We start from the raw sequence: 27,425 nt of genomic DNA, 5'->3' as shown, positions 1-27,425 counted from the left end.
AAAGCTCTTCAAGGGTTGTAGAGGCAAGGTGTAGTAGTAGATCGTCATCAATTAAAGATATGGAACTTGGCGGCACTAATGGATCACATCCAAAAACGAACTCGATATGTGTGACGACTCTGATGACACATACAATGAGAATTCGTGAAGGACCAAGTTTACAGTGCATTGACACTGCGAGAAATCATGCGGGCCATGAATCGTGCACACGTTCTTCAAGACACTACGCAAGTTCAGGTAAGTAGTCTTAATGTACACGTCAGTTCTAACGATCTTTACTTTAACAAAATAGAACTTGTCAGTACTTGGCTATGACATTTGCCAGGGTTAAAATTTGGTTCACAAGTTGCATACAAGTGCCATCTAATGTTTATAAACTTGCGTAAATGTCTTATTTTTATAATGCCTCGCAGAATGATATCTAATCCCAACTTTATACAATTCAAAATATTCGTATAGGACGGCCGAAGTATGACTACCGGCGTAAATAAAGCGTCCATCTGTTACTGTACCTCTTTTATGCACTCGTTTCTTAAAAGAGGAAAAACATTAAGTTTAATGAAAATGTTCCTTTGTGTCATGCATATATTTTCTGAGCTCTAACATTGACAAATCTCAAGTATCTTGAAAATTAAAAGCTAAAAAATTATTATGTAAATAAAAAATGTGAATAAATAACTGATTTTAAAAAAAATATCTAAAATAACCTATACAGAGAGAGAGAGAGAACCATAAGCAATGTATTAACTTCAGGGGATTATTCTTAAAATTATTTCAGACAAAAAAGTTTCATAAATTTTTTTTCGTTTTTGCTTCTTTTCCGAGATAAAAATTGCTTTATATGAAACTTTTCATGGCGTGATTTTGGAAAGCCACTGATTTGATTCCCAATATCCTCAGTCAATTCAAGGGAGCAGTGTATTATGATAATAAATTGTTGAAAGAATTTGTTTTGTCCTTTAAATATGCAGAAATTTGATCCCAACAAATGTAAAATTTTTAAATTCCTTTTTAGAACGAAAAGTTACATTTGTTCGGATCAAATTTCTACACATTACAAGACAAAACTAAAATTATTTCAATCATTTATTATCATAATACATTGCTATCTTTAATTGACTGAGCACATTAGAATTAAGTCAATGGCTTTCCTAAAACACGCTGTGAAATGTTTAATATAAATCAATTTTTACGGAAAAGAAGCAAAAACGAGGAAAACTTCATCACTATTATTATACCTCTGATTGAGGTTCTGGCTGATATGTACATCTGTTATCAGACAATACATCTCACTTGGCGATGTGTCGGAGGAAAAACATTTATTTTTATGTATCTGAAGTCTGATTAGTGTAATATGTAATCGGCTATGTATGCAATGGAGCGGGAAAGGAACTGGCCATCCTAGCTCATTATCTCTTGGCTTAGTTGCCTCGTAAGTGGTGCAATGTTGGTATCACTTGTGAGGTTGAGACTTGTCTTCGGACAGTTCACTAAACAACTATTATTATTATTATTATTATTATTATTATTATTATTATTATTTACTTACAAATGGCTTTTAGAGAACCCGGAGGTTTACCGTCGCTCTCATACAAGCTCGCCATCCGTCCCTATCCTGAACAAGATTAATCCTGTCCCTACATCACATCCTATCTCCCTAAATCCATTTTATATTATCCTCCCATCTACGTCTCGGCCTCTCTAAAGGTCTTCCCCCCCCCTCAAGTCTCCCAACTAATACATAATATGCATTTCTGGATTCACCCATGTGCTACATGCCCTGCTCATCTCAAACGTCTGGATTTAATGTTCCTAGTTATATTAGGTGAAAAGTACGATGCTTGCAATTCTGCGTTGTGTAACTTTCTGCATTCTCCTGTAACTTATCCCTCTTGGCCCTAAATATTTTCCTAAGCACCTTGTTCTCGATGATGATTATTATTATTATTATTATTATTATTATTATTATTATTATAGTTTTCAAAATAAATCTAATCGAAAACGTTACACTTTTTACCGTAAACTCGTTTATGTTGACATTTCTTCACCACCCCTTACGTAAAATTTTAAAGCACTGGTTCGAAGGGACGCACATGAGTGATACTGTGCTGCAATCATTCTAAGCAAAGCAAGCTTCAAAATCAATGTGATTAACAAGTTTATTGTGAACACATGCGTCTGCCAAGTTCGGAGCGCGGCGCCCGTTGTCCGTCTCTTTGATTAAGTCTCCAGCTGCCGCTACCCTCATCATCATTATTTACGTCAAACTTAATTAATTCGAATTAAACTACTTTCCACTACTGGACAGAGTATTATGGTCGAATTATTGTAAATGTTACTCATTGAGCATTCTGACTTCGGATTTAAATGTAGACATTGTATCTAGTTATGTTATTATAGCTGGTAATATGAGTGGATCTGTTTGATAATTCTTATTAGCCATAATATTACGGTAATCTATTTCTCCTTCCATCACAAAATGTTGTTCTCTCCGAACTGATGTTTATCATGCTTACCAATAATGCATCGCGGACACAAACCCGGCCACGGGCAATAGAAAAGCTTCAGGTACCTATGTCTTCGATAGAGTCAAATTTGAAACTCATGTTTCGTTGTTCTAAGGCAGCTGCAGAGGAGTGTCATTGAAATTAATTATCGGTCATTTCCTTAGCAAGTTTGTTTTACGGACTAATATCTCTGCAGGCTCTCTAGGAACGCAGCATTCCCATATTTTGGAATAAGAGAAAGAAAAATGTTCGTAGCATCTTTGCAAAATTTCTGAAGAGTTCGGGGAAATCTTTGAACATGTGAGAAGGAAAGGAATTGGTTTAGCATAGTTAAGAATCTATGTATCACAACAGCGCCAATGGGGTCCTGGTATAAAGATGAAAGAAAATCTCTAGATTCTTTCTTATTACCATTTACATTCATTGATGCTAGAGAGGGAATGCTCGACATTATACAGTAGAACCCCGATTATCCGCCACCCTAATAACCGGTTGGCGGATTATCCGACTGTCTTTCTCTCGCTTTTTTTTTTTTTTTGCTTCAGAAATACAGGGCTATTCAAAAAGAAAGAGCAGATTTGAAATATTTATTTCAAACAAACTATAAACACTAGAACCATTTGCCGCACACTATTGGATAAAGGAAGGTTCGAAGTTTTTTTTTTTTTTTAAATCCTTTGGTTACAAGCGATGTTAAGCATAGCGGGAACAGCAACGACTTGTCTGCCGTAGTTACTCGCCACGATGTCCGAATTTAGGGACTGAAAATCCTTGCATAATCAAACACGCAAAAGACTCATCGAAGGTGAACGTTTTAGCGCCATTTCTGAAAAAGAAAATGTGTGGACAGGGTGTTTGTACCATCCCTGCCAGCTACTCCTCAAGATCTAAGACATCGAATTGTTGAAGCCGTGAATTCTCTAACTAGGGACCAGTTGATTCGTGTGTAATATGAAATGGACTGTTTTGATGTTAGGCGCGCATGTTGAGTGCCTGCAATTTCTTGGACCATAAAACTTTGAAGTAGGTACTGCATATTATATTAGCACGTTTTTTTCTAGAGAGTGTTATTACAAGCATTTACACTTACACAGTTTTGTGTTAGAGTTGTAAGCTTACTTTATAGACTCCATAACTTACATATTAAATGTCTTCCACGGATATGAGAAGAAATCGTGTTGTGCTAAGTATAGAAAAAAGAAGTGCAAATCATTGAGTGGTTTGGGGAAAGGGAAAATGTGGTTCACCTCGCATTAGATTACGACACTGGAGTTACAACTATGTACAATTTAATAAAAATTAAGGATTAAGTGTTTAAGTATGTAAGTTTACAACACGAGACCTTCACTATTCCTATCTTTCCACAGACAGCCATTACAATGAGTTTCTTTGCCCCTTAAAAATCCGTCGTTGGCGGCCAGAGTTAAATTAGTGAACTTCTGATCCTCTACCTAGCGTGTTAAATAAAAGCTCATGGAGAAAAATACGAAAGTGTCAGTATTATTCACTAAATTTAGGCCTACCTAAATCTTTTATGGTACGGATTATTCGATTATTTCGATTAACCATTCAGTCCACCCCCCTTCATTACATTACCACGGATAATAGAGGTTCTACCACAGTCTAGTATATACAGTCACGAAGCTCAGTACGTAGTAAATATGCATCCATAGATAGTTGCTAACCACTAGGATCGCTAATATCGCCTCATTACAGACAATGCGAAATAGTACCGGCACAGTCTATTGTTCCTAGCACCCTCACAACTCAAGCTTCGTGACTGTATATACTAGACTTTGGGTCTACTGTACAGACGAATTTGTTGTGAAATTGGAAATATAGCTTAATATGGAAATCATTCTTTTAAAATTATTTTAAATATATTTTCTGCAAGTAAAATAAATTAAATAACGCAAGTAAACTTTTGAATATAATTTAAGATTTAAATGTTTATTCTTAGAACATTTTTTTTCAGGAATTAAAAGATAAAGAGAGGTAATGTATCGAGAGAGAGGTTGGGAATGTCTAGGAGGAGGAGGAGATGGAGAAAGACTAGAATGAGAACGTGAAGAGGGACTAGTACAAGAATACAGAGAAGAGTTAGGACAAAATGGAAAATAAATAATAGGAGTAATTAGACGTCAAATTCTTCACTTAAAATTCATCAGATTCGAAGAAACAATTCAAAATTACGCTTCTTACGATCCAGTATGTCCTTACTCACAAAATATCTTTAAACTGCGATGGTGTTATGTGTAGGCCTACTTGTGTGCGAATACACGAATAAGAAAAAAAATCAACGTCCACTGAAATAGAATCCACACAATTATTTCGTTAAGATCATTAATCAGTCAGGTAAACTAATGTGTTTATTGTAAGTATATTTTTGCGAGTTATTGTAACACTCTCCAGAACGCCACGTGACGCTACGCGCTAACCACTTTGGATTATCACTAGCGCCGTATCACCGTCGCCACATGTCTCAGTGCTTCTACACGAAACTAGCTTCCCAAGCAACTCGTTCCATTTTTAAAACCAGTTCTCTCGGCTTTGGGTGCTTGTACATAAATATCACAACATTTGGCAACTGTGCGATGAAAATGGGCTTTCCAAACTCTTCATTTTGAAAGACATCAAATTTATCTTTCATACCCGTGCACTCTGTAGTTCCCTTGCCGCTGTTGCCAAATGTTACAAGATTCTGTTACACAGTGGCGAACTCGTCCCCATATATAGGGTATCGCAAACGCCGTCCTTATAAGTAAATTGGCCATTTGTCTCGTCGACGAATCGAGGTCCACATCACTTTCGAAAGTTACACTCACATTGTAACATTTTCCATGTATTTTCTGTCACAAACCACTTCTGTGCGAGTTCCTTGATTGTAATAATCTATATTGGATAGTTCTCAAAATTTATTCATTCATGATAATAATACCTTCAGCACAGATGTCATTTCCCTGTTATATTTCACACAAGATGCATTTAAATTAGTATACAGCTTAAGATACGAGTATAAACAGAAGAACTGCATTCATTGTAGGGTATTCGTACAGCTAGAATATGGAAAAGTCAAAAAACTTAATACTCTAGTTGAAATATATACAGAAGAGGTTTGCAATATAGTCTACTAGTACAACACAAAGTTTTAGTATCAATTTCATGAAGCATTGTTGAATGTCATGAATTCACCTACAGAATAGGTGTCAGAAATTAGGTACTTCTTTAATTTGGCCCTAAATAATCTTATATTTTGAGTTTCACTTTTTATATACATAGTGAGGCTATTAAAAATTTTTATTACCATATAACGCACTCCTTTTTGGTAGCACAATAGACTTGCCGATGGAGTATGAAACTAATTTTTTGACGCGTATTTATGCTATGAACTGTTGAATTACTTACAAAATTTTCACTATTACACACGAGGAAGATTATTAATGAAAAAATGTATTGAGAAGCCATGGGTATTATTTGTAGTTACAGAGATGTGCCAACAATAAAACTCACTCAATCCAATCGATCAATCAATATACCAAACGATCTTACTAAATATCGATTGTCATTTTAATTTTTCTTGTTCCTATAAACTAAAATGTTATATAATGTTTTGAGAAATTCTATTACCAAGAAGTGTATGAATACTTTAATCAAATGCTATATTACCATAATAACGTTTAATAATGCTTTATTAAATGTAATATTTTACATTTGTGATACACCAGGTAGCCTACTATGTAAGTGATAACAAGCATGCAAATTTATATTTACTCAAGTAAATGTGCAAAATGTTAACTAGAATATTTATTTCCTTAAGTCTTAAAATATTCACTTTTATTAACAAGAAATAAGTAGTTTATCCGTTCTGAACTAATTTCGGTTACGAAGAATGGTTAATTTTAACATCATAGGCAGAGATAAATCCCTAGTTTGGCCTCTCCGACTATTTCATAAACCAAGTCATGCTATTTTCAGAAGGAATAAAAAACTGTTTATGAGAGAAATATTAAAAAAAGAAAGCATTAGGCATGAGAGGATGTAACATTTAATGGATTTTCAACAAAACTGGCAACCAGCCACTAGTATTTATTTAGCACAGCCATCGTGTCGCACAGTGTTAGTGCACGAACTCCAGTAACACTACTGTTGTTGCATAAAATTCCTACAAAACTTGTGTCCCTGATCTACTGCCACATTTATACTGAAATACACAATTTCCGCACCTGAGTCCCACTATTCATTCAGCAAAGTTAACATTTCTCACAAATGATTCTAATAGCACAACCGCCTCCAAATTCAAAGGTCGCTACATATAAATGAAGAGGTGGATTCCAATACCAACTAAGTCAAGAAACTACTTTTTTCAGAAGAGCAATAAAATTTAAATAATTATTTTGAAGCTGATTATCTGAGTAATTTATGTTGTACCACATCCGTCATAACATAGGTGTGACATTACGAAATATTGGTGGCATTTACATTTATATCTTACAATTTATAGGCGCATGTTTTTTTTCAAAATTGCACTAAGTCATGACTTAGTTTGATTTGAAAAAAATCAGAACATTTCCCCATACTGGTTAATTCAAGTACGCTGTGTTAACTCAAGAAAATGTTGCATATATTTATTACTAAATACTGTAATGTTTTACGTGTTAGTTTTAACATGGAATATTACATTTTCCATTTACAGAAATAAAGAATTGAATTGCAAATGCTGTATTAACTGAAAAAATATATATATATTACACTGTAGGTATTATAACAAATATTTTAACTTATTACATACTATTAGTTGTAACGTAGATTTTACACTTTACATTTACAAAAATTGAAAATGGTTGAATTGAATATTGCAATGTCCTATTTTCACTGAAATTGAAATCTAACTTATTTACTACTACACTAATTGAACTTAATATGTACATGTTAGTTTCAATATGAAATATAAAACATTTTTATGGCTTTTCTTCGTCATACATACGGACAGTATTCTCATTGTCCCCTTCAGGTTCTTTCAGTGCTTGTTTGCTTGTTCATAAAATTGTTTGACTTTGCTATTTCCTTCGGGTACGTATTTCATCAGATGAAGAACGTCATTCCTTTTTTTCAAAGCTAATGGTATTTTTTAATGTTACATCAGGAATGTTAGTAGCGAAGTGCAACGTGCAACTACAGTAGAAGGGCTGAAATAAAATGCGCCAAACACTGCTAAGTCAGCTGTGTCGATAGCCAGTGTGCATGCGCACCGACTTAGTTGGGTCTGGAATAAAACAACAGTTGTTGACTTAGTTGGATTTGGAAAACACCGTCAATTTTGACATTTAAAATCGACATGCCTTAGTTGGACTTATACACTGTTACTAGAATTGTGTAATATGTATAGAACACACTAAGCAGCATAGCTAAAAATCACCAAAAATTGACTTAGTTGGTTTTTAAATCCACCTCTTCAAATATGTAATATTATAGAGGCGAAACAGGTAAGAAAAGTGGTATCTTCCACTGCCATTATTCACGTAATAACAATTAATATATAACATACCAGTGAATCTTCAAATTTATAAGTCAGCATTTCTGTATTGTACTTGTGACTTCTTACTTTTAATTAAAACTAACAACTGTGTTCGATAACACCACTTAGTATAAATATATAGATGGAAATGGTTTTGAAGAGGAAGGCATTGGCCAGGTTCCAGGACTAATGAGCTCAAACAATACAGGAACCCCAAGAATAAAAAAGAAGTTTCCACTTCCAAACTGCTTTGGTTCCGCCTACACTTATAAGCTGTTTTCGTCTATGGAAGTCCTCAATGAATTCTGTACTAGTTGTACTACATTAAGTTGTCTGTATCAGTCCTAATGCAAATATCTGACGACAACAAGTAATGTTACCAATTACCTTGAACTTCGAGCGTAAACTCAATATATTCTCCAATAATATTATTGTAATAAATTAATTCTTAATATTCACATACGTTACACAAACTACTGTTTGCGTCGAAGGCAGGAATGCGGTTCAAAAGATTAGCAAGTAGTCAGATCTGTGGTTCACTTCTTAAGGAAATCTACGGTATCTCACACTACACTAATGATCAACTTCTTTTTTACTAATTTTTAAGCAATTCGCTTAACAATAGTGACAGAGCTTTAACCCTTAGAAGCTGGAAGACTTATGCCACTATTGCACGCAAATGTCTAACTCTTAACCAAGGGTTCGTATACCTACATAATCGGGTAAATTCACGTTGGGTTCGTTAGCCGAGCGGTTTAAGGCGCACAATATAAGTCCGGCATATCGTCCCTAAAATCGCAGGTTCGGGTCCCGGCCACTACAGTCAATAGAGCCTGTGGTAAAGGATGGGGAGGGTCCATGTAAAGCAATCGGTGTAATGGTACGCATGGAAGCTGACGGGGTTTCAGTTGACTGCAGTTGAAATATATTCTCTCCTTTTTAAGAAAAAAAATATTGTTTTAATCAAGTGAAATGTCCTTAATGTTATATAAAATTAAAGAATATCAACGTATTATAATTATATATAACATACAATTATAACATATTATATCACGTCATGACCATAATACTACCTGGGCACTATAATGGACGCACGGATCCTGAAGGTTAAGATATCTATAATTTCTTCAAAATATATAATTTTAAATCCACCATTTAAAAGATTTTTTTGTGTTTAATATAATACTCAATAGAGAAAAAAATATTTCCATTAAAATTTAGAGTCACTGTATTTCATACAAAGTGCAATTTATTTGCGAAAATTCAATACTTAGCCTACAAAACTCAGTGAGAGCACACAATGAGTAGGAGCTGCTTGCAAGTTAGTTTATACCATTTTTAGACAAACAGAGTAAGACAATGAACGGACGCCATGCGGATTACGGAATAATTGGCACTGAAAAGTAGCAGACAGAGAAAATACAAATGTATTTGTAGTCTAAGGAGACATGTGTTGTACTAGCAATGAGGAATGCGCGCCAGTTCGAGTCCTCATGGGAAAAGAAATTTTCTCACGAAATTTGGACCAGTGTATGGAACCGGTACCCATTCAGCATCGTGACGAATTTGGGAAGCTACAATGAATAGCAATGAACTAATGATGAATGTAGTAGTAGCAATAATAATAATAATAATAATAATAATAATAATAATAATAATAATAATAATATAGTAATAACAGTACAGTAATAATATTTTTAAAGACAGCTTAGGATGAATATTTCTGCAGGCATATTAATTAACTACCTGATAATATTTCTTCTATGGAAAAGTCAGCATGGAAACAGTTTGAATAAATCACCACATTGTTCAAATTTTGCCTAAATGATTCGAATTAATGTCGATTTGATGTTAAAATTCTTGTGTTTCATACGACGCCATGCCAATATTCTCAACATTAGAGATGATAGGAAAGTGTTCTCATAAAAATCTGGGAACATGATTCTACTGGACTTGAACTTATGAAATGAAACCTCGATAATTTATAGTTCTGGAAAGCAATATAGGTGGATGCAATTATTTCCCTTAGCATTATACCAAATCATATTCTGCTACAGCCATCCTCTAAAGTACCTTCAAAGTCCGCACCGAAAACAACTTTCACTTCTCAAACTGTTTGAACATATACAACACACTGAAAATAGCCCGAAGTATTAACTGCAAAGAATATTCTGTAGAAAAGTTACTTTGTGGCGTAACAAGAATCCAAACCGTAATTTATGTCTATGTTGATGGTACACTGATGAAAGGAATACGTACCAAAGCATACTATGTACGATCCGTCTACAGTTTTTCTCTAGAACGTAATAAGAGTTAACTTATGTTAGTACATACCCTGAGACATGATTCTTATAGGTCTTGACTGCTTCAACGTCAGTGAAATATCAGTTCACAAGTACCAAAATAAATTTGATACTACAAATTTATTGTCATGTAATTTTGAACAACAAATTCATTACCTAATCACACTTCTCCATCACTGTCACTTAAAAATCACAAAGAGGAATTAGTACTTGCTATTTAATATTTCGAACTCCACTACAGTATTGCTGATGAAACTCAAGTAAGCACATCTGTTCACGGATAACCTTAGACTGGAACTTTAACAGAACATTACAGTTCTGTTCTGCTCCTGCAATGATTATTCAGGTAGGTGCCAAAAAGGAGTAACAAAGATTTCATTATAATCGCCAAGATGACAGACACACCACATGGGATACGCTCAGTCTCGATATAAATGAGTCAATGCACTTTTATATACAAAAAAAAAATCTTAAAAGCTATAATGCTACAAGCTTATATTAGAAGTTTTAGGTTAAATAATTATTTTCTACTCTTGAGAAATACAAGAAAATCAAGATTTAAAGACGAATGAGAAATATTATAACGAAGTTATAAAAAAAAAATTAAACATTTCGGTAGTATTAACAAATCACTGTAGTCAAGAAGAATTAAAAGACTGGCGTACATTACAACTATTGGGCAAGTTATGATTATGTGAGGAAGTAAGAGAGATCCAATATAACAAATTTGAACAGTGTCATATAAATAGGTAGACTACTTTCTCATACGTAATCACTAACAAAAGTGCTCTTTTAAGCAGTCTTGTGTCAAATGAAACGTACGCAGCCAACGACCCACAAGAGAGCTTTCCCTTAGTAAACTGATGAGACTTCCAGCATTTTAACATTGCTACGCCAAAACGATTTCAGTTCAAAGAAGCAGAATAATTTAGGTTTTACGACAAGGATTACTCTTCAAACAGAAATATACTAGCAATGTACACTGTTCCCATAAATCGCTAAGCACTTCTTTACGTGCTTGTTTGAGGTACAATTGATCAGAAAATCAACATTTCTTGGCGTAACCGAAGTTCACGAAGTCTCTGATATAAGCTGTCCCAGCGTACAAGTGCTGCCATCAGTCAAGGTTGTGTAAACTACTTGCACGGAAATAAACGGCGAGCGTTATCTAATAAGCTCTAATAAGCAACTAGCATTATCTTCATATAACTGGATACTGGTAAGGAAGTTATGACGTCACTGGATGAGTCCATGTCAGCGTATTCCGAATCTCACTCGACCGGTGGACAACAATGACGTCACGCTGCAGCGAATTAGGAACAAAACTGCTGGAAGGTACGATGGCTATCATGGCAGTTGTACAAGTTGTTGTCTGTTGTCTGATTTTGCGGAATTTCCGTATTGTCATCTCGTTCAAAGAAAAGAGAGCATAAACAATTTATTCTTGAACCAGTAGTAATAACTGGTCCGTTGACATGTCCGCTCATAAGCCATTAACATATTGTTTTTACGTTGTGCTCATTACAAACAGTATAGCAGAACCAAAGCAGAACACACCGCCATAACACAACAGTGTACGATGCCATTTTTTTTATACTGGCCAGAGGCCGTTTACCGAAGTTATCTTTGTTTTCCTGTTTTCTTTAATTTGTTTCCTTTTCCTTAAACTAATACAAACACAACACCCATGCCCGAGGCGGGACTCGAACCCACAACCCTTTGGACCAAGCTGTAGAAACATTCGTGCCTCTAGCGCTTGCGCCACCCAGGCTGGCACATTCGTCTGCTAATTCCCGCCCTATACAAGAACCAATCAGATTCACTGATGGTGGCTGATGGAGACTGCCACCACCTCTGCAAGCTGATGGAACCAGTGCGACACCGGTGGAGCGTCAGTGACGTCATCGTTGAAATTCGGAACACCATGATGCCATCAGATTGCTCAGCACTGAGATTCGGAATACGCTCATTTAATGAAGGGGAGTCAAATGAATATAGAATAGTTAATTACTTATGTACATGGGGGTAGAATGAAAATATATTAATTTAATTAGTATTGTTTTCTCGCAGACACAAAACGTATTCACACAAACATCAGGATTCTGTAACTCCCCTGTCACTTTTCTAGTATACTGTACATATTATTTTTCTCTTAATTCAGAGACATTTATTTTTATTATTATTCCTCAGAAAAGGCGCAGACAACTCCTGAAGTAGTTACGCACGAATGACCCATTGTGCGCCCCACTGACTAGAAATTAACCCAGAAAACAGTAGTGGATGGTAAGCTTCACAGTACTGCTAAGCTTCATTTCTTGAATTTCCTTAGGAGACAGGATTACGCAACAATGTCTGTTCCGTCTTCACAATGTTTCATGACCATCGTTTTCTTCGCTGCCCAACATATCTCCTACCTATAGGTTCATATGTACAGTTCCCCAAAAAAAGAATGAGACGACTCTTGGTCGTCGAAATTTAAAATTCTACAGCGCGGTTCACGTGATATCGACGTAGCCAGGAAGACATCTTGTCGTGCATGGGTAGACCTATTTTCATCCTATTCCAAAGTACACACCAGAGCAAAATTTTATCAGTTGTCTATTTCTGGTGTAGGTCTCTCTTTACGTCCTTGATTATTTACCTTTCATGAAAGTTTGAAATATACCGTGTAACACGAAAGTCATACTCCAAAGTGGGAGAACATTAATTTTGAAATGAAAAACGTAGACCCACGGCAAAGAGAGCAAGGAACACTGTAAAGACTACGACAAAGACAACAAGGACCATGACATGGACAAAGATCAGAACCACGATAACATATTAGGCCTACAAGAAACGCGACAAACACCACAACAATGATTATAGTAAATATCATGACATGGACCATGATAAGAATTACAAGGACTAGAACCACGAAACGAACTATTACAAAGACAACAAGGACCATGATAAGGACAAAGATCAGGACCACGATAATATACTACGACAAGAAACACGACAAACACCACAAGGATTACGATAAATACGACATGGACCATGATAAGGATTACGATAAGGACCAGGACCACAGAAAGGACTGTCAGAAAGACAACAAGGACAATGACAAAGATATCAACGCTCTTCATAAGGACCACGAAAAGGGCAAAAATGAACGACAAGGACTACAATAAGGACCACAATAATGATCAGGACATGAACCACGGTAATGAAAACGATAATGATCACAACATGAACCACGACAAGAAGCACGATAAGGACTACGACAGTGACCACTGTAAGGCTCATGACATGAAACACGAAAACTTCAAAATAAGAAATCAGAATAAGGGCCTCAAAATGGGCCACGATAAGGATCACGTCAAGGACCACGATAAGGTTCACGGTGTGAACCGCGACACGCACCATGACAAGAATCACGGTAAGGACTCTGACATGGGCCACGATAAGTATCACATATATGGACCATGATTAACACGACAAAGATCACGATAGGGATCACGATATGGACAACGACAAACAAAATAAGGATCATGGTAGGAACACGTCATGGACCACGATAAGGACTTCAAAATTTACTAAGATAAGGACCCTGACAAAAACAAGGTTTCGTAGACAAGTAACTTCATGTGTCCCCACAGAAAGAAAAAAGACTGTGTAAGATCTGGGGACCTCAGTGGCCATGGAAAGGTTCCACTTCGACCAAACTACCGACCTGGAAATCTTCTGTTGAGGAAACTCCTATCCAGCTTATCATACAAATAAGTGCACTGCAGACTCAAGTGGCTTGTACTGTGAATATTGCGTTTACACCCATACCAATGCAATTCGACCCAAGGTTCATTATATTAAAATACTCGTATGGATGTTCCCTAGCTTCAAACGAAAAATGTGCACTCATTTTGTGGACACCCTGTATATATATGTTATCACCACCATTAAATTTACAGCATTATTTTCTCAGACGAAAACTAAATTAACCTCTTTAGCTGGTTAGCTGAAAACCAGATAATAATAGATGACCTTTAAATGTATGATATTATAAGGTACAGGTATAAGGGTTACAGAGAAAGCAATTGCATTTCAGTGCAGTTCCGTAACTTCAGTCTCCAATGAGAACTGTATGCCAGCCAACTGAGTGGAGCATAATATAAAATAAAAGGTCAAACAATGTAAATTGTGCAAGTGGAATGTGAGGGGAATAGAGAATATTTAGCCCAACAGCACACACTCTTTTCCAAGAAAGATTATAAGGTTACATACCGTATATACTTAATTTCCTTGCTGCAGTAAGAATACATATTCACCAGCAATAATAAACTATTGAAATGAAAATATTAAAAACCGCTCAAATTATATTAAAATTTAGATTCCAAACTCGAGTGTGGCTGCAATTGTTCAAGCTATATATAATTTGTTGTTTTCCAGTGTTGCTTTACATCAATTTATTGTGCATTGTGCAGCAAACGCATTTTAAAATCGTTCATAATTAAAGTGAATTATTTTCGCTTGTTTTTACGGACCTTCACAGTATTTCTTAATGCTGTTTCCTTTAAATCCCAGTTCTCACTTTAAACAGCTCATTTTGGTTGAAATTTATTTTTATCTTTTCCCATCTTCTTATTCTTCTTCCTCCTCTATGCATGAAAGCTGGCACCTTGTTGCATATCCATTCACTTCAGCTCCAGGCATGGTAACATCCTTTAATCGTAGCTGTGGTTGTTCTGAAGTCTTTTTTGTTGATGTGTCACATATTCTTTTTGCAAGTCTATTTTCCTCTATGCTGTTCGTTCTAATTTAGTCTTCTATTATTAATCCAAAGGTTTATTCCTTTGATTTGGCATTCCTCTCCAATAACTGTGCTACGAATGTCATCTCTTAATGATTCTCCTGAGATTTTTTTACTTTAATTTCTATTATTTCGTTATTTTAAGATTTTGTTCGACATTCACACTCATAAGTTAATACTAGCCTTATGGCAGATTTATATATTCTCGCCTTTGTTTCTCTTCTTAAATTTGTATTATTCCACATTATGCAGTATAAGCATTGCTTGCTTGGTGTAAAATTTCATCTGTGATCCTGTTGTTTCTTGATCTCTATATCTAACTATTTAAATGCCATGACTTCTTCTATCATTTTACCTTCGTTTTCTATTCAACAGGACGCCAGTGCTTAAACATTGCCATTGATTTGGTTTTTCTCAAAATTAATCTTCCATATAATGCACAAGTATGTTATGGCAAGGCATGATACAGAATAGATTATGAGTGGAAGGTGAGAAATGTCCATGGACACTGAAGCCACTGACAGGCCTATTGTGCTAGCTCCATATTTGATGTGGGCGAGAAATAGCCAGAAAATTCTGTATGGAGCCCTGTACTTACTACAGAGTTCTTTTATGTGCTGCAAATCTGCGTCATGGACCCCTAGATTTACAGCCCTTATGAAGGAAACCATAATACAAATAAAATTGTTATAGTCCTTTAAAATACATAACGCTCACCAAGATTTGAACTGCGAACCTCAGAAAGAATAGTAAGCATGGTAACAACTAGACCACCAAGGATGGCATTTTTTTGACGTTTTAGTGTTAAAATCAATAATAATTAAAAAATTAGAACTTCATGTTAGGTATAACAATGGATTAATTATTACAATTATTACGGCTTATTTAACGATGCTCGCAACTGCCGAGACTATATCAGCATCGCTGGTGTGCCGGAATTTTGTCCAGCAGTAGTTCTTTTAAATGCCAGTAAATCTACTGACATGAGCCTGTCACATTTAAGCACACTTAAATGCCATCGACATGGGCCGGGACTGAACCCGCAACCTCGAGCACAGAAGGCCAGCACTATACCGACTGCGCTACCGAGGCTGATACAACAATGGATAAAGAACGAGTTGACAAAAATATGGCCGAAAGTGTAATTCATCAGTACAGAACAAAAATAATATATTGTTTGCACTTACAGTGTCCGTGCAAGCCTTATATAAGAGAGTAAGTTGAGATATTACAAATCACATTTGTATAAAAGCAAATATCCATTCAACAATTCAAATGCTTACTTTTAAGCTTTCATTCAATAACACCAGAACTCAATGCTAAATCAGAAATGCTCATATTCCATAGAGGCTGACTAAGTAAAAATAATTGAAAATTTGCCAATGCAGCATCCTGCAGCTAAAAGTGTCATATAGAACCATGCATCACCTTCCAAGAAAAAGTTCAGAAGCCAAGATTTTCCCTCCCATCTTCTTTTTAATAGCATATCATAAAAAGAAAAATATATTAGAAGTAATATGAGTTAAACATTCCACTATTCTCCACGAGGATGCACATTTTCAATAATGCCGAAGTTAAGGCCTTCATTAACATAATAAAAAAATAACATTCCATAAACCTACAACAATACATCTCTTGACGTTAATTTTTCCATAAAACAAAGGAATTTAAAGTTCTCTTTCCTATGTGGCACAAGACTATTTGTCGATCTGAATGCACGGAGGCGCCACTTAACACACTTATCTTCAAAAGAACAAGGATCCTTAAAATTGGTTCAATAACTTGTCATATCGACATAATTATATACTAATAGATTCTGATAGGAAGTTGCAAGAGTAGTTTCATTACTGAAGTTGTTTCATTTGAAATTGTTATTGATAATGTATATCCGTATCTTTTGCAACTGTGTATTTTAATTTGAACTGTTTATGTATGAGGTACTTCAGAAGATCAGATACGCTGTTATTTCAGTCAACGTATTTTAGATTAATATAAAATTGAAAGTGAAACAATTTACGTTTCCTAAGCAATTAATTTGACAATTTCATTTCATTTTATTAATTTACGAATTAAGCTGTTAAAAATGTCATAAATTCTGAATCAAAAGAAAAAAAAATCCAAGTACAAGGTTAGTTTTTTACTGAATTCGCGTTACTTCGCATCTGCATAAACAGAGGGAATTTTGAAGTGTATGGAAATTCAGAAAATGGTAAAAGCTTGGGAAATATCATTAATTATTTGGGCTCGAGTAAGACAGAATTCATTAGTCCAATTGACAGGATAAGAAAAATAATGGAATCCACTGTTTTGTGGATATCATGTGTTATGCAGAAGATTTGTGGCTTGTAAAACAAATACATTTATTTTTCCTTCCCTTTTTTTAAGCAAGCCATGCACAAAAATTTATTGCCATTAAAAATCCTTCGCACTTAGCCAGATTTCAACCTGAATATAATGGTAAGCTCGAATATGGCCAGTTAGGAATTGAAAAGTTCCCTGTAAAATCACAGCTTACACCGAGTACTTCAGAAGAAAAAGGAAATATTTTGATATACTGTAAGTATCAATAATTTTGAGTAGCAAGGTTCATATGAATATATGTCCTACTGTCAATGGGTGTGGAAAAACAGTAGTTTTCTGGTGATGCACTCAAGGCAGCTCATGACGCAAGACAGTTTCAATGAACATGTAGTAAGGTGATCAGAATGCAGGTCTTTGAGGCACATGTGACCACGAAACAGTTATAACCTGACACAATTTGGTATTAAGAGTGAGCAAAGTAACAACATCACATGGATCAAGGTGTACGAGTATTTCTTTTTCTACATCACAGGCTGAACAAAGAAAGGTCATGGATGGATTCTAGGATATTACATAGATCCCTGACATAATTGTGACCTTGGATTTTACACACATTCATATTGATCTTCTGATGGTCTGTGCTTCATCCTCATCCTTTATGGATATTCCACCTTTCCCTTCCTATTACATATTTATATCCAATAATTAAGTCCATCAATACTTCAGACTAACGCTGAGATATACAGTATAACGAATCTCTGAGGGATTAGTTTTTTTTTCCTTAAATAGAGGTCTTCCTTAAAAGAGGGTTTATATAAAATGGGAAGGAAAGGCTAAAATAACTAGTACTAATATGTGTGTTATATATCAAACATTATACAGTAGAATTCCTCGTATCCAGCAACTGTGGGACAAAGGCAATGCCGAGTAACTGATTTTGCCGGATAATTGGAAAATACGTTTATAGGTTATGTAAAGACACTGTACTACACAAACATTTTTTTCCATGTTGAAATTTAGTAACTTTCACATAGATATTTAAAAATAAAGTTTTGAAATGTGTACAATGTTTATTTTTAGTACTGAATATGGTAATTTACATTAATCAGTTCATAATTATTGTAATTCAGTAATACGTAATAGTATAAAAAAATAATAAAAGTTTTCGTAGCCTTATGACAATTTTAAATGGCAGTTATTTGAGTCATGTGACGTGAGTAGCAGTGTAGTCAATGTCGCAAATATGAAGATGAAGTAACGCTCGGTGATTTGTGCATAAGAATATTTTGCTTAGGTTTTGCGGAATCCATTGTGCAACATCAGCGCTTAGCGGTAATAGCCATGATACTATCTATCACTAGAATGAAATTTTTGCGCACCGTAGCAACAAAGAATTTCACAATTTCCTATTTAGACTCGTCTGACACTCCTTCAAAACGGGCAAGTTCAAGTGGTAAATTTAAAGATATCATCTCTGCGCATTGTTTGCAAGGTCCAAGTGACAGCTTACCAATGCTACCCGATATACTCCAGAGACATAACATGTTTGTCTATGTTTCACGCATAAACAATGTAAAGAATAAACACGATATGCGGCATGTGCGATTCATGAAAACTAGTCACATCTTCATCCAACTCTTCCCTTTCGCATTAATTAATTTTTCTTTTTTTTTTTGCCTAGCCAAAAGTGCCGTTTTTTTGGTATTGCCAGTTATTTGGGTGCCAGATACGAGGGCTTTTACTGTAATAATTTAATTAGGTATTTACAATAAATTTCATTATCGTATTTTCTAACTCTTCAAATGTTGAGGCACGAATGTTTTTCTGTTTGGTTGAATACAAACCACACCCGAAACTCAGCAAAGAAAATTTCTTTTTCTTCTTCATTATCCCCCATTAAGTAGCTGGCAAACCATGCTTTTCTGCCATATGCGATAACGTTATTGGAGGATTAGCCTCAACATCCCTTATTATTTTCACTTTCTGTCCGATAATTTCTTCCATTTAGTTGCCATTATAACGATACATAAACAGCATAAAAAAAAAGAAAAACTTGGAAACAGGATACACACAACTCGCGAGAACAAAACAAGCAAAGCAACCACTGTGTGAAAGTAACGCAAAGCAAGACCATGAGGAATGATAAAGATTAACACCATTGCACAGCACCGTGTAACTATCGATTGAGATGTGCTATCGAACATGATGGTACCATTGATTATTGAAAGTTAAGTCGATATTTCGGACTTCATTATCACAAAATTCACTTGAAAAGTATTCTTTAATAGTGGAATTTTCCTTATACCGGATTTCCCTAAAAGCAGGAATTAATTACATTATTCTTATGAAATTTGGCTGTAACTTAAGGGATTATGCCTTAAAGACAGGAATGTTAAAACGCGGTTTACTGTAACCATTTTCGTTTTGTACAAGGCATGGGATATTACCTATTTTTAATTTGGTACTAAAGGTTAACCACAACAATGTACATGACGTTATCATTATTGTTGCATTGGTAAATGCTTTGGATTTAACAAGCAACATGGCTAATTGGAGTATTGAAGATTGTGTTTTTGCAGTTGATAGTTACACGAAACATGAGAGAGTGGTGTATGTGCAGCAGTCATTTCAACGACAATTTGGAGATAACCGAGGCAGAGGATCAGTTCCAACTCGTAAAACAATTCTCTCATAGGTGAATAAGTGGAGGGAATAAAGCTCAATGTAAAGAGAACTGGAGCAACGAAAACTGTATGCACTTCTGAAAATATTGACAGGGTGAGAACTGCATTACAGCAAAGTTCAATTTGTTCAGCATGAAGACATGCACTCACTCTAAATTTATCGAATCACAGCCTACACCGCATACTGCATCTTGACCTTTCATTCCATCCCTAAAAAATGCAAGTTGCTCAACAACTAAATGCTAACGACAAATTGAATCGCTTACATTATTGTCGACAAACGCAGGAATTAATTCAACAAGATCCATTGCTACTGAACGTGCTACTGATGTCTGATGAGGCTAATTTCCAAGTTTCTGGGTTGAAAATGATAATCCAAGAGTGAGAGCTAATCTTGTAATATGCATAAACAAACGTTTTGTTCTTTTAAAAGAAAATTATTTCACTTTTAAAACAGGTAGTTTTCCATGCCCCACCCTGTATTTTCCATTTTGTAAGATTTTAATCTAATGGCTCTGAAAAACAAAGAAGTGCAATCTAGAAACATAACAATGCCGAAAGGCAAACAAATGCAACACGAAAATATAGGTAGCATTCACTCTGATGTAGAAAGAAGCAAGCACAGTCGTTTTTAGACAATGACTATCATATCTGCAGAGGTACGGATCATTTACTTTTGTCACTTTGTAGAAACAGAGGACCATCACAGACTTTTGGATTAAGTGACTTTGTAACTGCAGTTTCGTAATCCACGGTTACTACAATTTTAACCGAAGTTGATGCAAATCACCATAGGATGATTTAAGGTACGGTCACACATCGCTACTTTTGCTGCGCAACTTTTGTACTGCAGCTGCAAAAGTTGCGTGTCATGTTCATATGTAAGCCAAAAGTAGCGCGCTGCACGCTACTTTTCATGCTGCACAACCCGAGTGCTGCAAAAGTTGCAACTGGAGATTGCAAGTCTTTTCACACACAAGGCACTACTTTTGCAGCCGCAGTCATGCTGCAGGTTTCCATCTCCGTGTTGACTTCTCAATATACATTTTGTGGTTATGTTCGCATTATTAAGAAACTCATGCGATAGCTTCCTATCTATTATTTGCTTTTCTGTCCTAACTAGTATTCAGAAATTGGCATTATTTTTACCATAAAGCTTTTAAAATCGCCTATATACTTAAATGATAACCAACAGCATATTCTAGTAACCAATGTTGGCAACCTTCCTGTTTGAAACTACGCTACGGAAAATAAAAAAAAAAAAATGAATTATATCGTCAGCAATTATGCTCAGACTGTGTTGTGTATTTAATAACTGTTACAAATAATTTATTTTCATCACATCTAACATTAAAATATATCCAAACAATAAAAGTATCATTGGCACATTTGGGTGGCAACACTGGTTGCAACCGCAGCAAAAGTTTCAACAAAACCAATATCAAAAATGCTGCGGCTGCAACCCTGAGAACCCTGTTCACACGTCGCTACTTCTAAGCTGCACGCAGCATGAAAAAGTAGCAGGCAGCAGGTTCGGCAGCCCCTACTTTTCGAGTTGCACCATTGTTCACACGTCGCAGTACGAGAGTTGCGCAGTTTTTTGTACTGCAGTGCTGCAAAAGTAGCGACGTGTGACCGTACCTTTAGTTAACCATAACATGAGACATCAACCAACTTCTCTTCATGTCATTTATTGTATTCCATAGATCTTAAATTAGCATTGAAGTTTTAAGATGTGGAACATGTCAAAATTTTACATTACAATTTTTTGGCAAGATGTAGTGAGATGAGGCCGAGAGTGAGATGAGGCCAAGGAGTGAGATGAGGCCATAAATCATATTTTCCAAAGAACTCCGTAGTGCTCTAAAAACAAACCGTGCACTAAGTAGTGTTGCTTTTAAACCAAAGCATTTAATTGAAGAGTCCACTGCAAGAATGATGGATGTCATTTGGAATACATTTTGGAGGAGAAGCAATTGAAAGTTTGAAATGCTTAGCGCTCAAAGCTTAACTGTGATTTTCCGATCATTACTGGACAACGACTATCAGTGTTAATGCCATATAACTCTCTATGTACATTTTATGTCTTAAGCTTTGCATTGACAGTCTTGGTTCATTTTCGACAAGAAAGTGACATCCATCATTCTTGCAGTGGACTCTTCAATTGGATACCATAGCTATAATTTGCTCTATTTGGAAATGGTAAAGTGAACTTCAATTTACACAGAATAAGATATATACAAACACCAAACGCATGCCAAGCTGTTTATTTATTAGTCTTGCATAACCTTACCTGCCAGATGTTGAACGTATACGGCATGTGACAGCTCCATACCCCGCATTCTGAGCATTCACAGTGATGCAATACTCTTCCCCACTTGTCAGTGCATGCTGGATACCCTCTGTGATCTGACACTTCTCTGCCTGCAATGCAATTCATTCCAATTCATGCCACAAAGCATCCACTACATAAAGACGAAATGAGCATTGTGGAGATGGTTAGATTCTTATTAATGAAATTTCTTAACTCTGAAATTGAAAGTCATATAAATTGTAAATACATTCAGTTTGGAAATTATTTTTATTATGTTTTTATTTTATTCTCTTATTTTTATAAAGGTTGCCAATTTTTTCTACAGAGAATAATTTAGTGGAGGGAAGTGGCAAATAGAGACTAGTAGCAAGACAGACAGAAAGAAGTAGGACTACGGGGGAATGGGAGGGTAGCTGAAGGCCAATATCTGAACTGCTATTATGTTATAACAGCTGATGATACGACATGAGAGTTAATCCAAATTATTCCATTAAAATTATTATTCTTCTTTTACTAATAATGGGTACTGACTGTTCGTCATTCACCCATACGAACAAAGCCAGTTGTGTACACCAATTTAGCGACAGTCATTGACCAGGGTGCACCATAGGAGGGTGGTCTACATTACACCCGTGATGAAATGAGAGTTCCCGAAGAAAATTCTGGACAATGGGCTTACCCAACACAAGTTATAAAACGGGGGTACACTGGGGATCAAACCCAGGTTCACAGGATTATAAGACCAGTGTTCTAACCAATAGACCACTGTGGCAATTATATTAATTGACTGATTATAGCATAATTTTAATTACAATATGACACTAACTATCTTAGGGGGAGGTACACCATTAGCCTGCAAAAATTTAGTGAAATTCATTTTTTTATCTCTCAGCTACTATAAAAGGAAAATGAACAAAACTTTTCATGCTTTATAGACATATATTACACTTTACAAAATACTATTCAGAATATTAAAATAGCTAATAATTACCTGCAAAAATAATATCAAATTTACTTTTTTTTTTTTGCAACTGTAAAGCATTTACATAATAAAATATACAATTAAATATCACCATGATTCTTTTATTGGAATGTTTTAAAGACCTACGTCAACAACATAGTCTAGGATCTTTTACCAATTCCTTCAAGAAATATTTTTTTTTTCTTGATCATTACCTTCAATAGTAAATTGTCTAAAATTTTTGATTAAGAAAAATTTATTTCCTGAAGAATAGGTAAAAGATCCTAGACTATGTTGTTAATGTAGATCTTTAAAGCATTTCCAGTAAAATAATCATGCAGATATTTAATTAATTGTATATTTTATTATGTAAATGCTTTACTGTTGTAAAAAAAATATATGCAACTTTGATATTATTTTTACAGGTAATTATTAGCTATTTTAATATTCATAAAGTGTAATGTATGTCTATTAAGCATGAAAGGTTTTGTTCATTTTGCTTTTATAGTAGCTGAGATAATATTGTAAATTTAATTTTAAGGTTATCTGTTAAGATTTTATATTTTAATTGAAATTAGCAGTACTTGATTATTACGATTTACTTTTACAACAATATTCATCTTCAATTCATTATATTAATGCTATTAATTTCCGGATCCTCGTGGTCATCTTAATTAAGGCCACATGATTTATTTTTCTTTTTAAGTTATATTTTACTGCGTAAATTAAATTCAGAGAAATGTACTCTCTACAAAATATACACCGGTACTATGGACAATGAATAATTTCCCCATGTATGTCCAACCATGAAGTACTTTCTCTTTTACACTTCATATAATGGAAAATAAAAAACTGTTTTATTGAAATATTTTGTTCTTTCAACAGTCAATACAATTTTATTTGAACAAGAAAAATACATAAAATGAATATGTAGATTGATATTCATCAGAGAAAAAGTTTGTTTCAAGTCCAAAAAATTAATGCTCCATCACATATACAGCACACAAAATTAAAAACCATGTCCCCCATTAACCTGACACATTTTAATGCCATAGTAAACATTAACATCTGCAGATGAAATCATGTAAATTATTGCATAAGAAGCACAAAATGTGCGACTTGTGTAAAAGTGTGTGTGAAGGTAAACATTCAAATTCGAAATGAGGCAGTAGAAAAAGTGGACCACTTCAAATACTTAGAGTGTACTATAAGCAGTAACAAGAGCTGTTGCCAGTAAGTCAAAAGGAGAAGAGCAATAGCAAAGGAAGCGTTTAATAGAAAAAGGAACAACTTCTGCGGATTTCTGGAAAAAGAACTAAGGAAGAGATTAGTGAAATGCTTTGTGTGGAATGTGGCAGGATCAGGCAGAAACATGATTACGAATAAGTGAAGAGAAATGATTAGAAGCATTTGAAATATGGATATGGAGAAGAATGGAGCATGTCAAATGGACAGATAAAATAGGAAATGAAAGGAAGAGAAAAATAAATTGGCTGAGTCACTAGCAAAGAAGAAACTGCCTACTATAGGACGTAGTAAAAGGAATGGTGAACGGTGAAACACTTAGGGGCAGGATAAAATATCAGAAAAGAAACATTAACCTGGGAGAAGGCGCATATGCATTATAACATGAGAAGGTACATGCAGTCAAAAGACAGTGCTATTAAAAATAAGTGATTAAGCTCAACTTATTGATTTTTGCTTGAGCATTTTGTCTCGTGATGTTATTTTTAGTTTAAATATTACATTACATTAAAACGCAAAACAGAATAGTAAGTTGTTATTTATATAACGTGAGGATTATCCGACAACACAGAAAGAACGAAAACGTAATTATAAGTGCACGGCTGTGAGTGTTGCAAGTACACAAAATGTCAACAATGCTCTAATAAAGGTTATGTTGGAGTGGGGAAGTCACGCCATCACAATGTTGCCAGTTTAGTGCAGTGCGCACCTTATTGGAATACGGAGGAATGCATTTTCTTGTTGTAACATGAGAGCATGCATGCAGTCAAAAACACCACACTATAAAAGGAATAAGCACCTGTTCGAAATAGAGCACAACCTTGATTATTTAAGGTGCACAAAATGTCAACAAGGCACTAATTAAGGATATGAAAGAGTGAGGAGGTCAGAGGTTTCCTGTCATTAAAGTCGTGCAGATTTAAAGCAAATTGCGGTCTTTTCCCTGCTATGCACCTTCTCTGAGGTTAAGATATATGGATCTTATGCTGAGTCTAAGAGGAAGGTGGAAGGAAAGTAGGGAAGACTGTAGAACGCCGGGTATGCAGTTAAAGATCTGCCCTTGGGCAGAAAACTATGAATTAATTCATTCAGTTTTTACTATGTGAAGTCAGGAAAAATTGAAGTAAAAATGACCACCTCAGGAAGAAGCGCTGACTATATGGTGGTATGCTGAAATGAATTTGATTTTGCAAATGCAACATAACTTCCGTATGGTAATGGAAGGAATTCATCATCATAGAACACCATCAAGGCATGGAAGGAACAGTTTTTAATGGCAGTAAAGAGTTTTAAAATACCATGAAGGGGGCAATTTCCGATTGTTGGAAGAGTCTGTGGAGATTAACAGGGAGGCTTTCCAGCAAAGCTCTCGAGAGTCCATTTTGCGAAGTGCTAGGAAACTAGGAATTCCAAGGTCCACTGTGCATAAGGTGATGTGCTGTAGGCTCGAAGAGTTTGCCTAAAAATTGAAAATGTTGCAAGAAATTAAGCTGAGTGATAGGAATAAATGGGAAAGTTTTGCAACAGACATACTGCAGCACTTACATGAAAACCAAGGTCTTTATCATGAATTGCTTTCTCTTATAACAATACATTCCACACATCCAGAAAAGTGAATAAGCAGAACGTAAGAATCTGGGGCTCAGAAAATCCACATGTCTTTGTGGAGCATGTGTGCAATATCATAAAGTAAACATCTGGTGTGAATCGATGTATAATTAAATTATTGTTCCTTTTTCTTTGCAGAGGAAACAGTGCCAGTACATTCTTATCTTCGTATGCTGAAACAGTTTGCACCATCTAAAATGTCATACTGCTAGCTAAACACAATTTTTTCAGCAGGATGACGCCCCACAAAATTTCACATACAGAAGCTTCTCAACGCACATTTTCCTGGATGTTAGATTGGATATGGAGGTTCAATACTTTCAATTTCTCGATCTCTGTATCTTACACCCTTGGACTTTTCCTATTAGAGGTACGTTAAAAACAACACTCATGATAAAACCGGAACTGGTGACCACCAACCCTTACTTAAAAACATATAGGATGCAGTTGATTCTGTCATACCAAAAATCTTGAAAAGTATATAACAGGAAGTTGATTTTTGATTGGACATGTCCTGTGCAACAAAAGGAGCCAATGCGGAGGGTGGAACACTAATTTTTTTCTGTGAAACTTGGTGAGTTTGCCATCATAGTCCGTAACTTACGTTCTTTAATGGTGTAAATATTTATTGACATTAAAAGGTGTCATGTTCATAGTGGACACCTGCTATATAATAACTTATATGCTCTACTCTCGCAGAATTCATACTTCCATCATGCAACACAAAATCCTCATCACAATTCTTAATAACAATTTTATGTCTTCACACATAACACCAAGATCTTAGTCTCATTCCAGAGTAGCAGCAAGCGAGTGTAAAATATGAAGAAAGATATGCATTTTACTTACACTGCCAGTCGCAAATGCCTGGACTTGGAATGGAGAATGTGGCACCTCTTTTCCACCATACTTCACACTAACTTTGTATCGTCCACAATCATCAGGAATGTATGTTGCCTTGAAAGTTCCATCACCATTGTCTGCTACCTTAACTTTACGGGGATAACCATCTGGACCCTGCAAAGAAAGAAAATTATGTACTGATGATTCTTTTCATAATTAACCCAACTTAAGATATAGTAAGCAATTAAATGAAACTGTTTAATTCATAGCAATTTTTAAGTGAATCTTCTTTAGGCAGATTACGAGTCAAATGCTGTGAAACAAAATTCTGTCACTGACGTTTTAAGAGGTCTTTGTG

At 35.3% G+C, this 27,425-nt stretch overlaps 1 protein-coding gene across 2 annotated transcripts in view; it reads right to left on the bottom strand.

The window, feature by feature from the left end:
* cher (filamin protein cher) overlaps positions 1–27,425 on the bottom strand; it is a 1,020,924-nt gene that overhangs the window by 701,129 nt on the left and 292,370 nt on the right. For both annotated transcript variants that reach the window (XM_069837665.1, XM_069837667.1), the window contains 2 exons: positions 27,074–27,241; positions 22,390–22,520 (listed from right to left, as the gene is read on the bottom strand). In XM_069837665.1, the coding sequence (XP_069693766.1) occupies positions 22,390–22,520; positions 27,074–27,241 (299 nt within the window). The remainder of the gene's footprint in view (positions 1–22,389; positions 22,521–27,073; positions 27,242–27,425) is intronic.

Source organism: Periplaneta americana, chromosome 10 (assembly GCF_040183065.1).
Source record: "Periplaneta americana isolate PAMFEO1 chromosome 10, P.americana_PAMFEO1_priV1, whole genome shotgun sequence".
Classification (NCBI taxonomy): Eukaryota; Metazoa; Arthropoda; class Insecta; order Blattodea; family Blattidae; genus Periplaneta; species Periplaneta americana.
The sequence above is the reverse complement of the archived record's forward strand: the minus strand, read 5'-3'. Positions and strand labels throughout refer to the sequence as shown.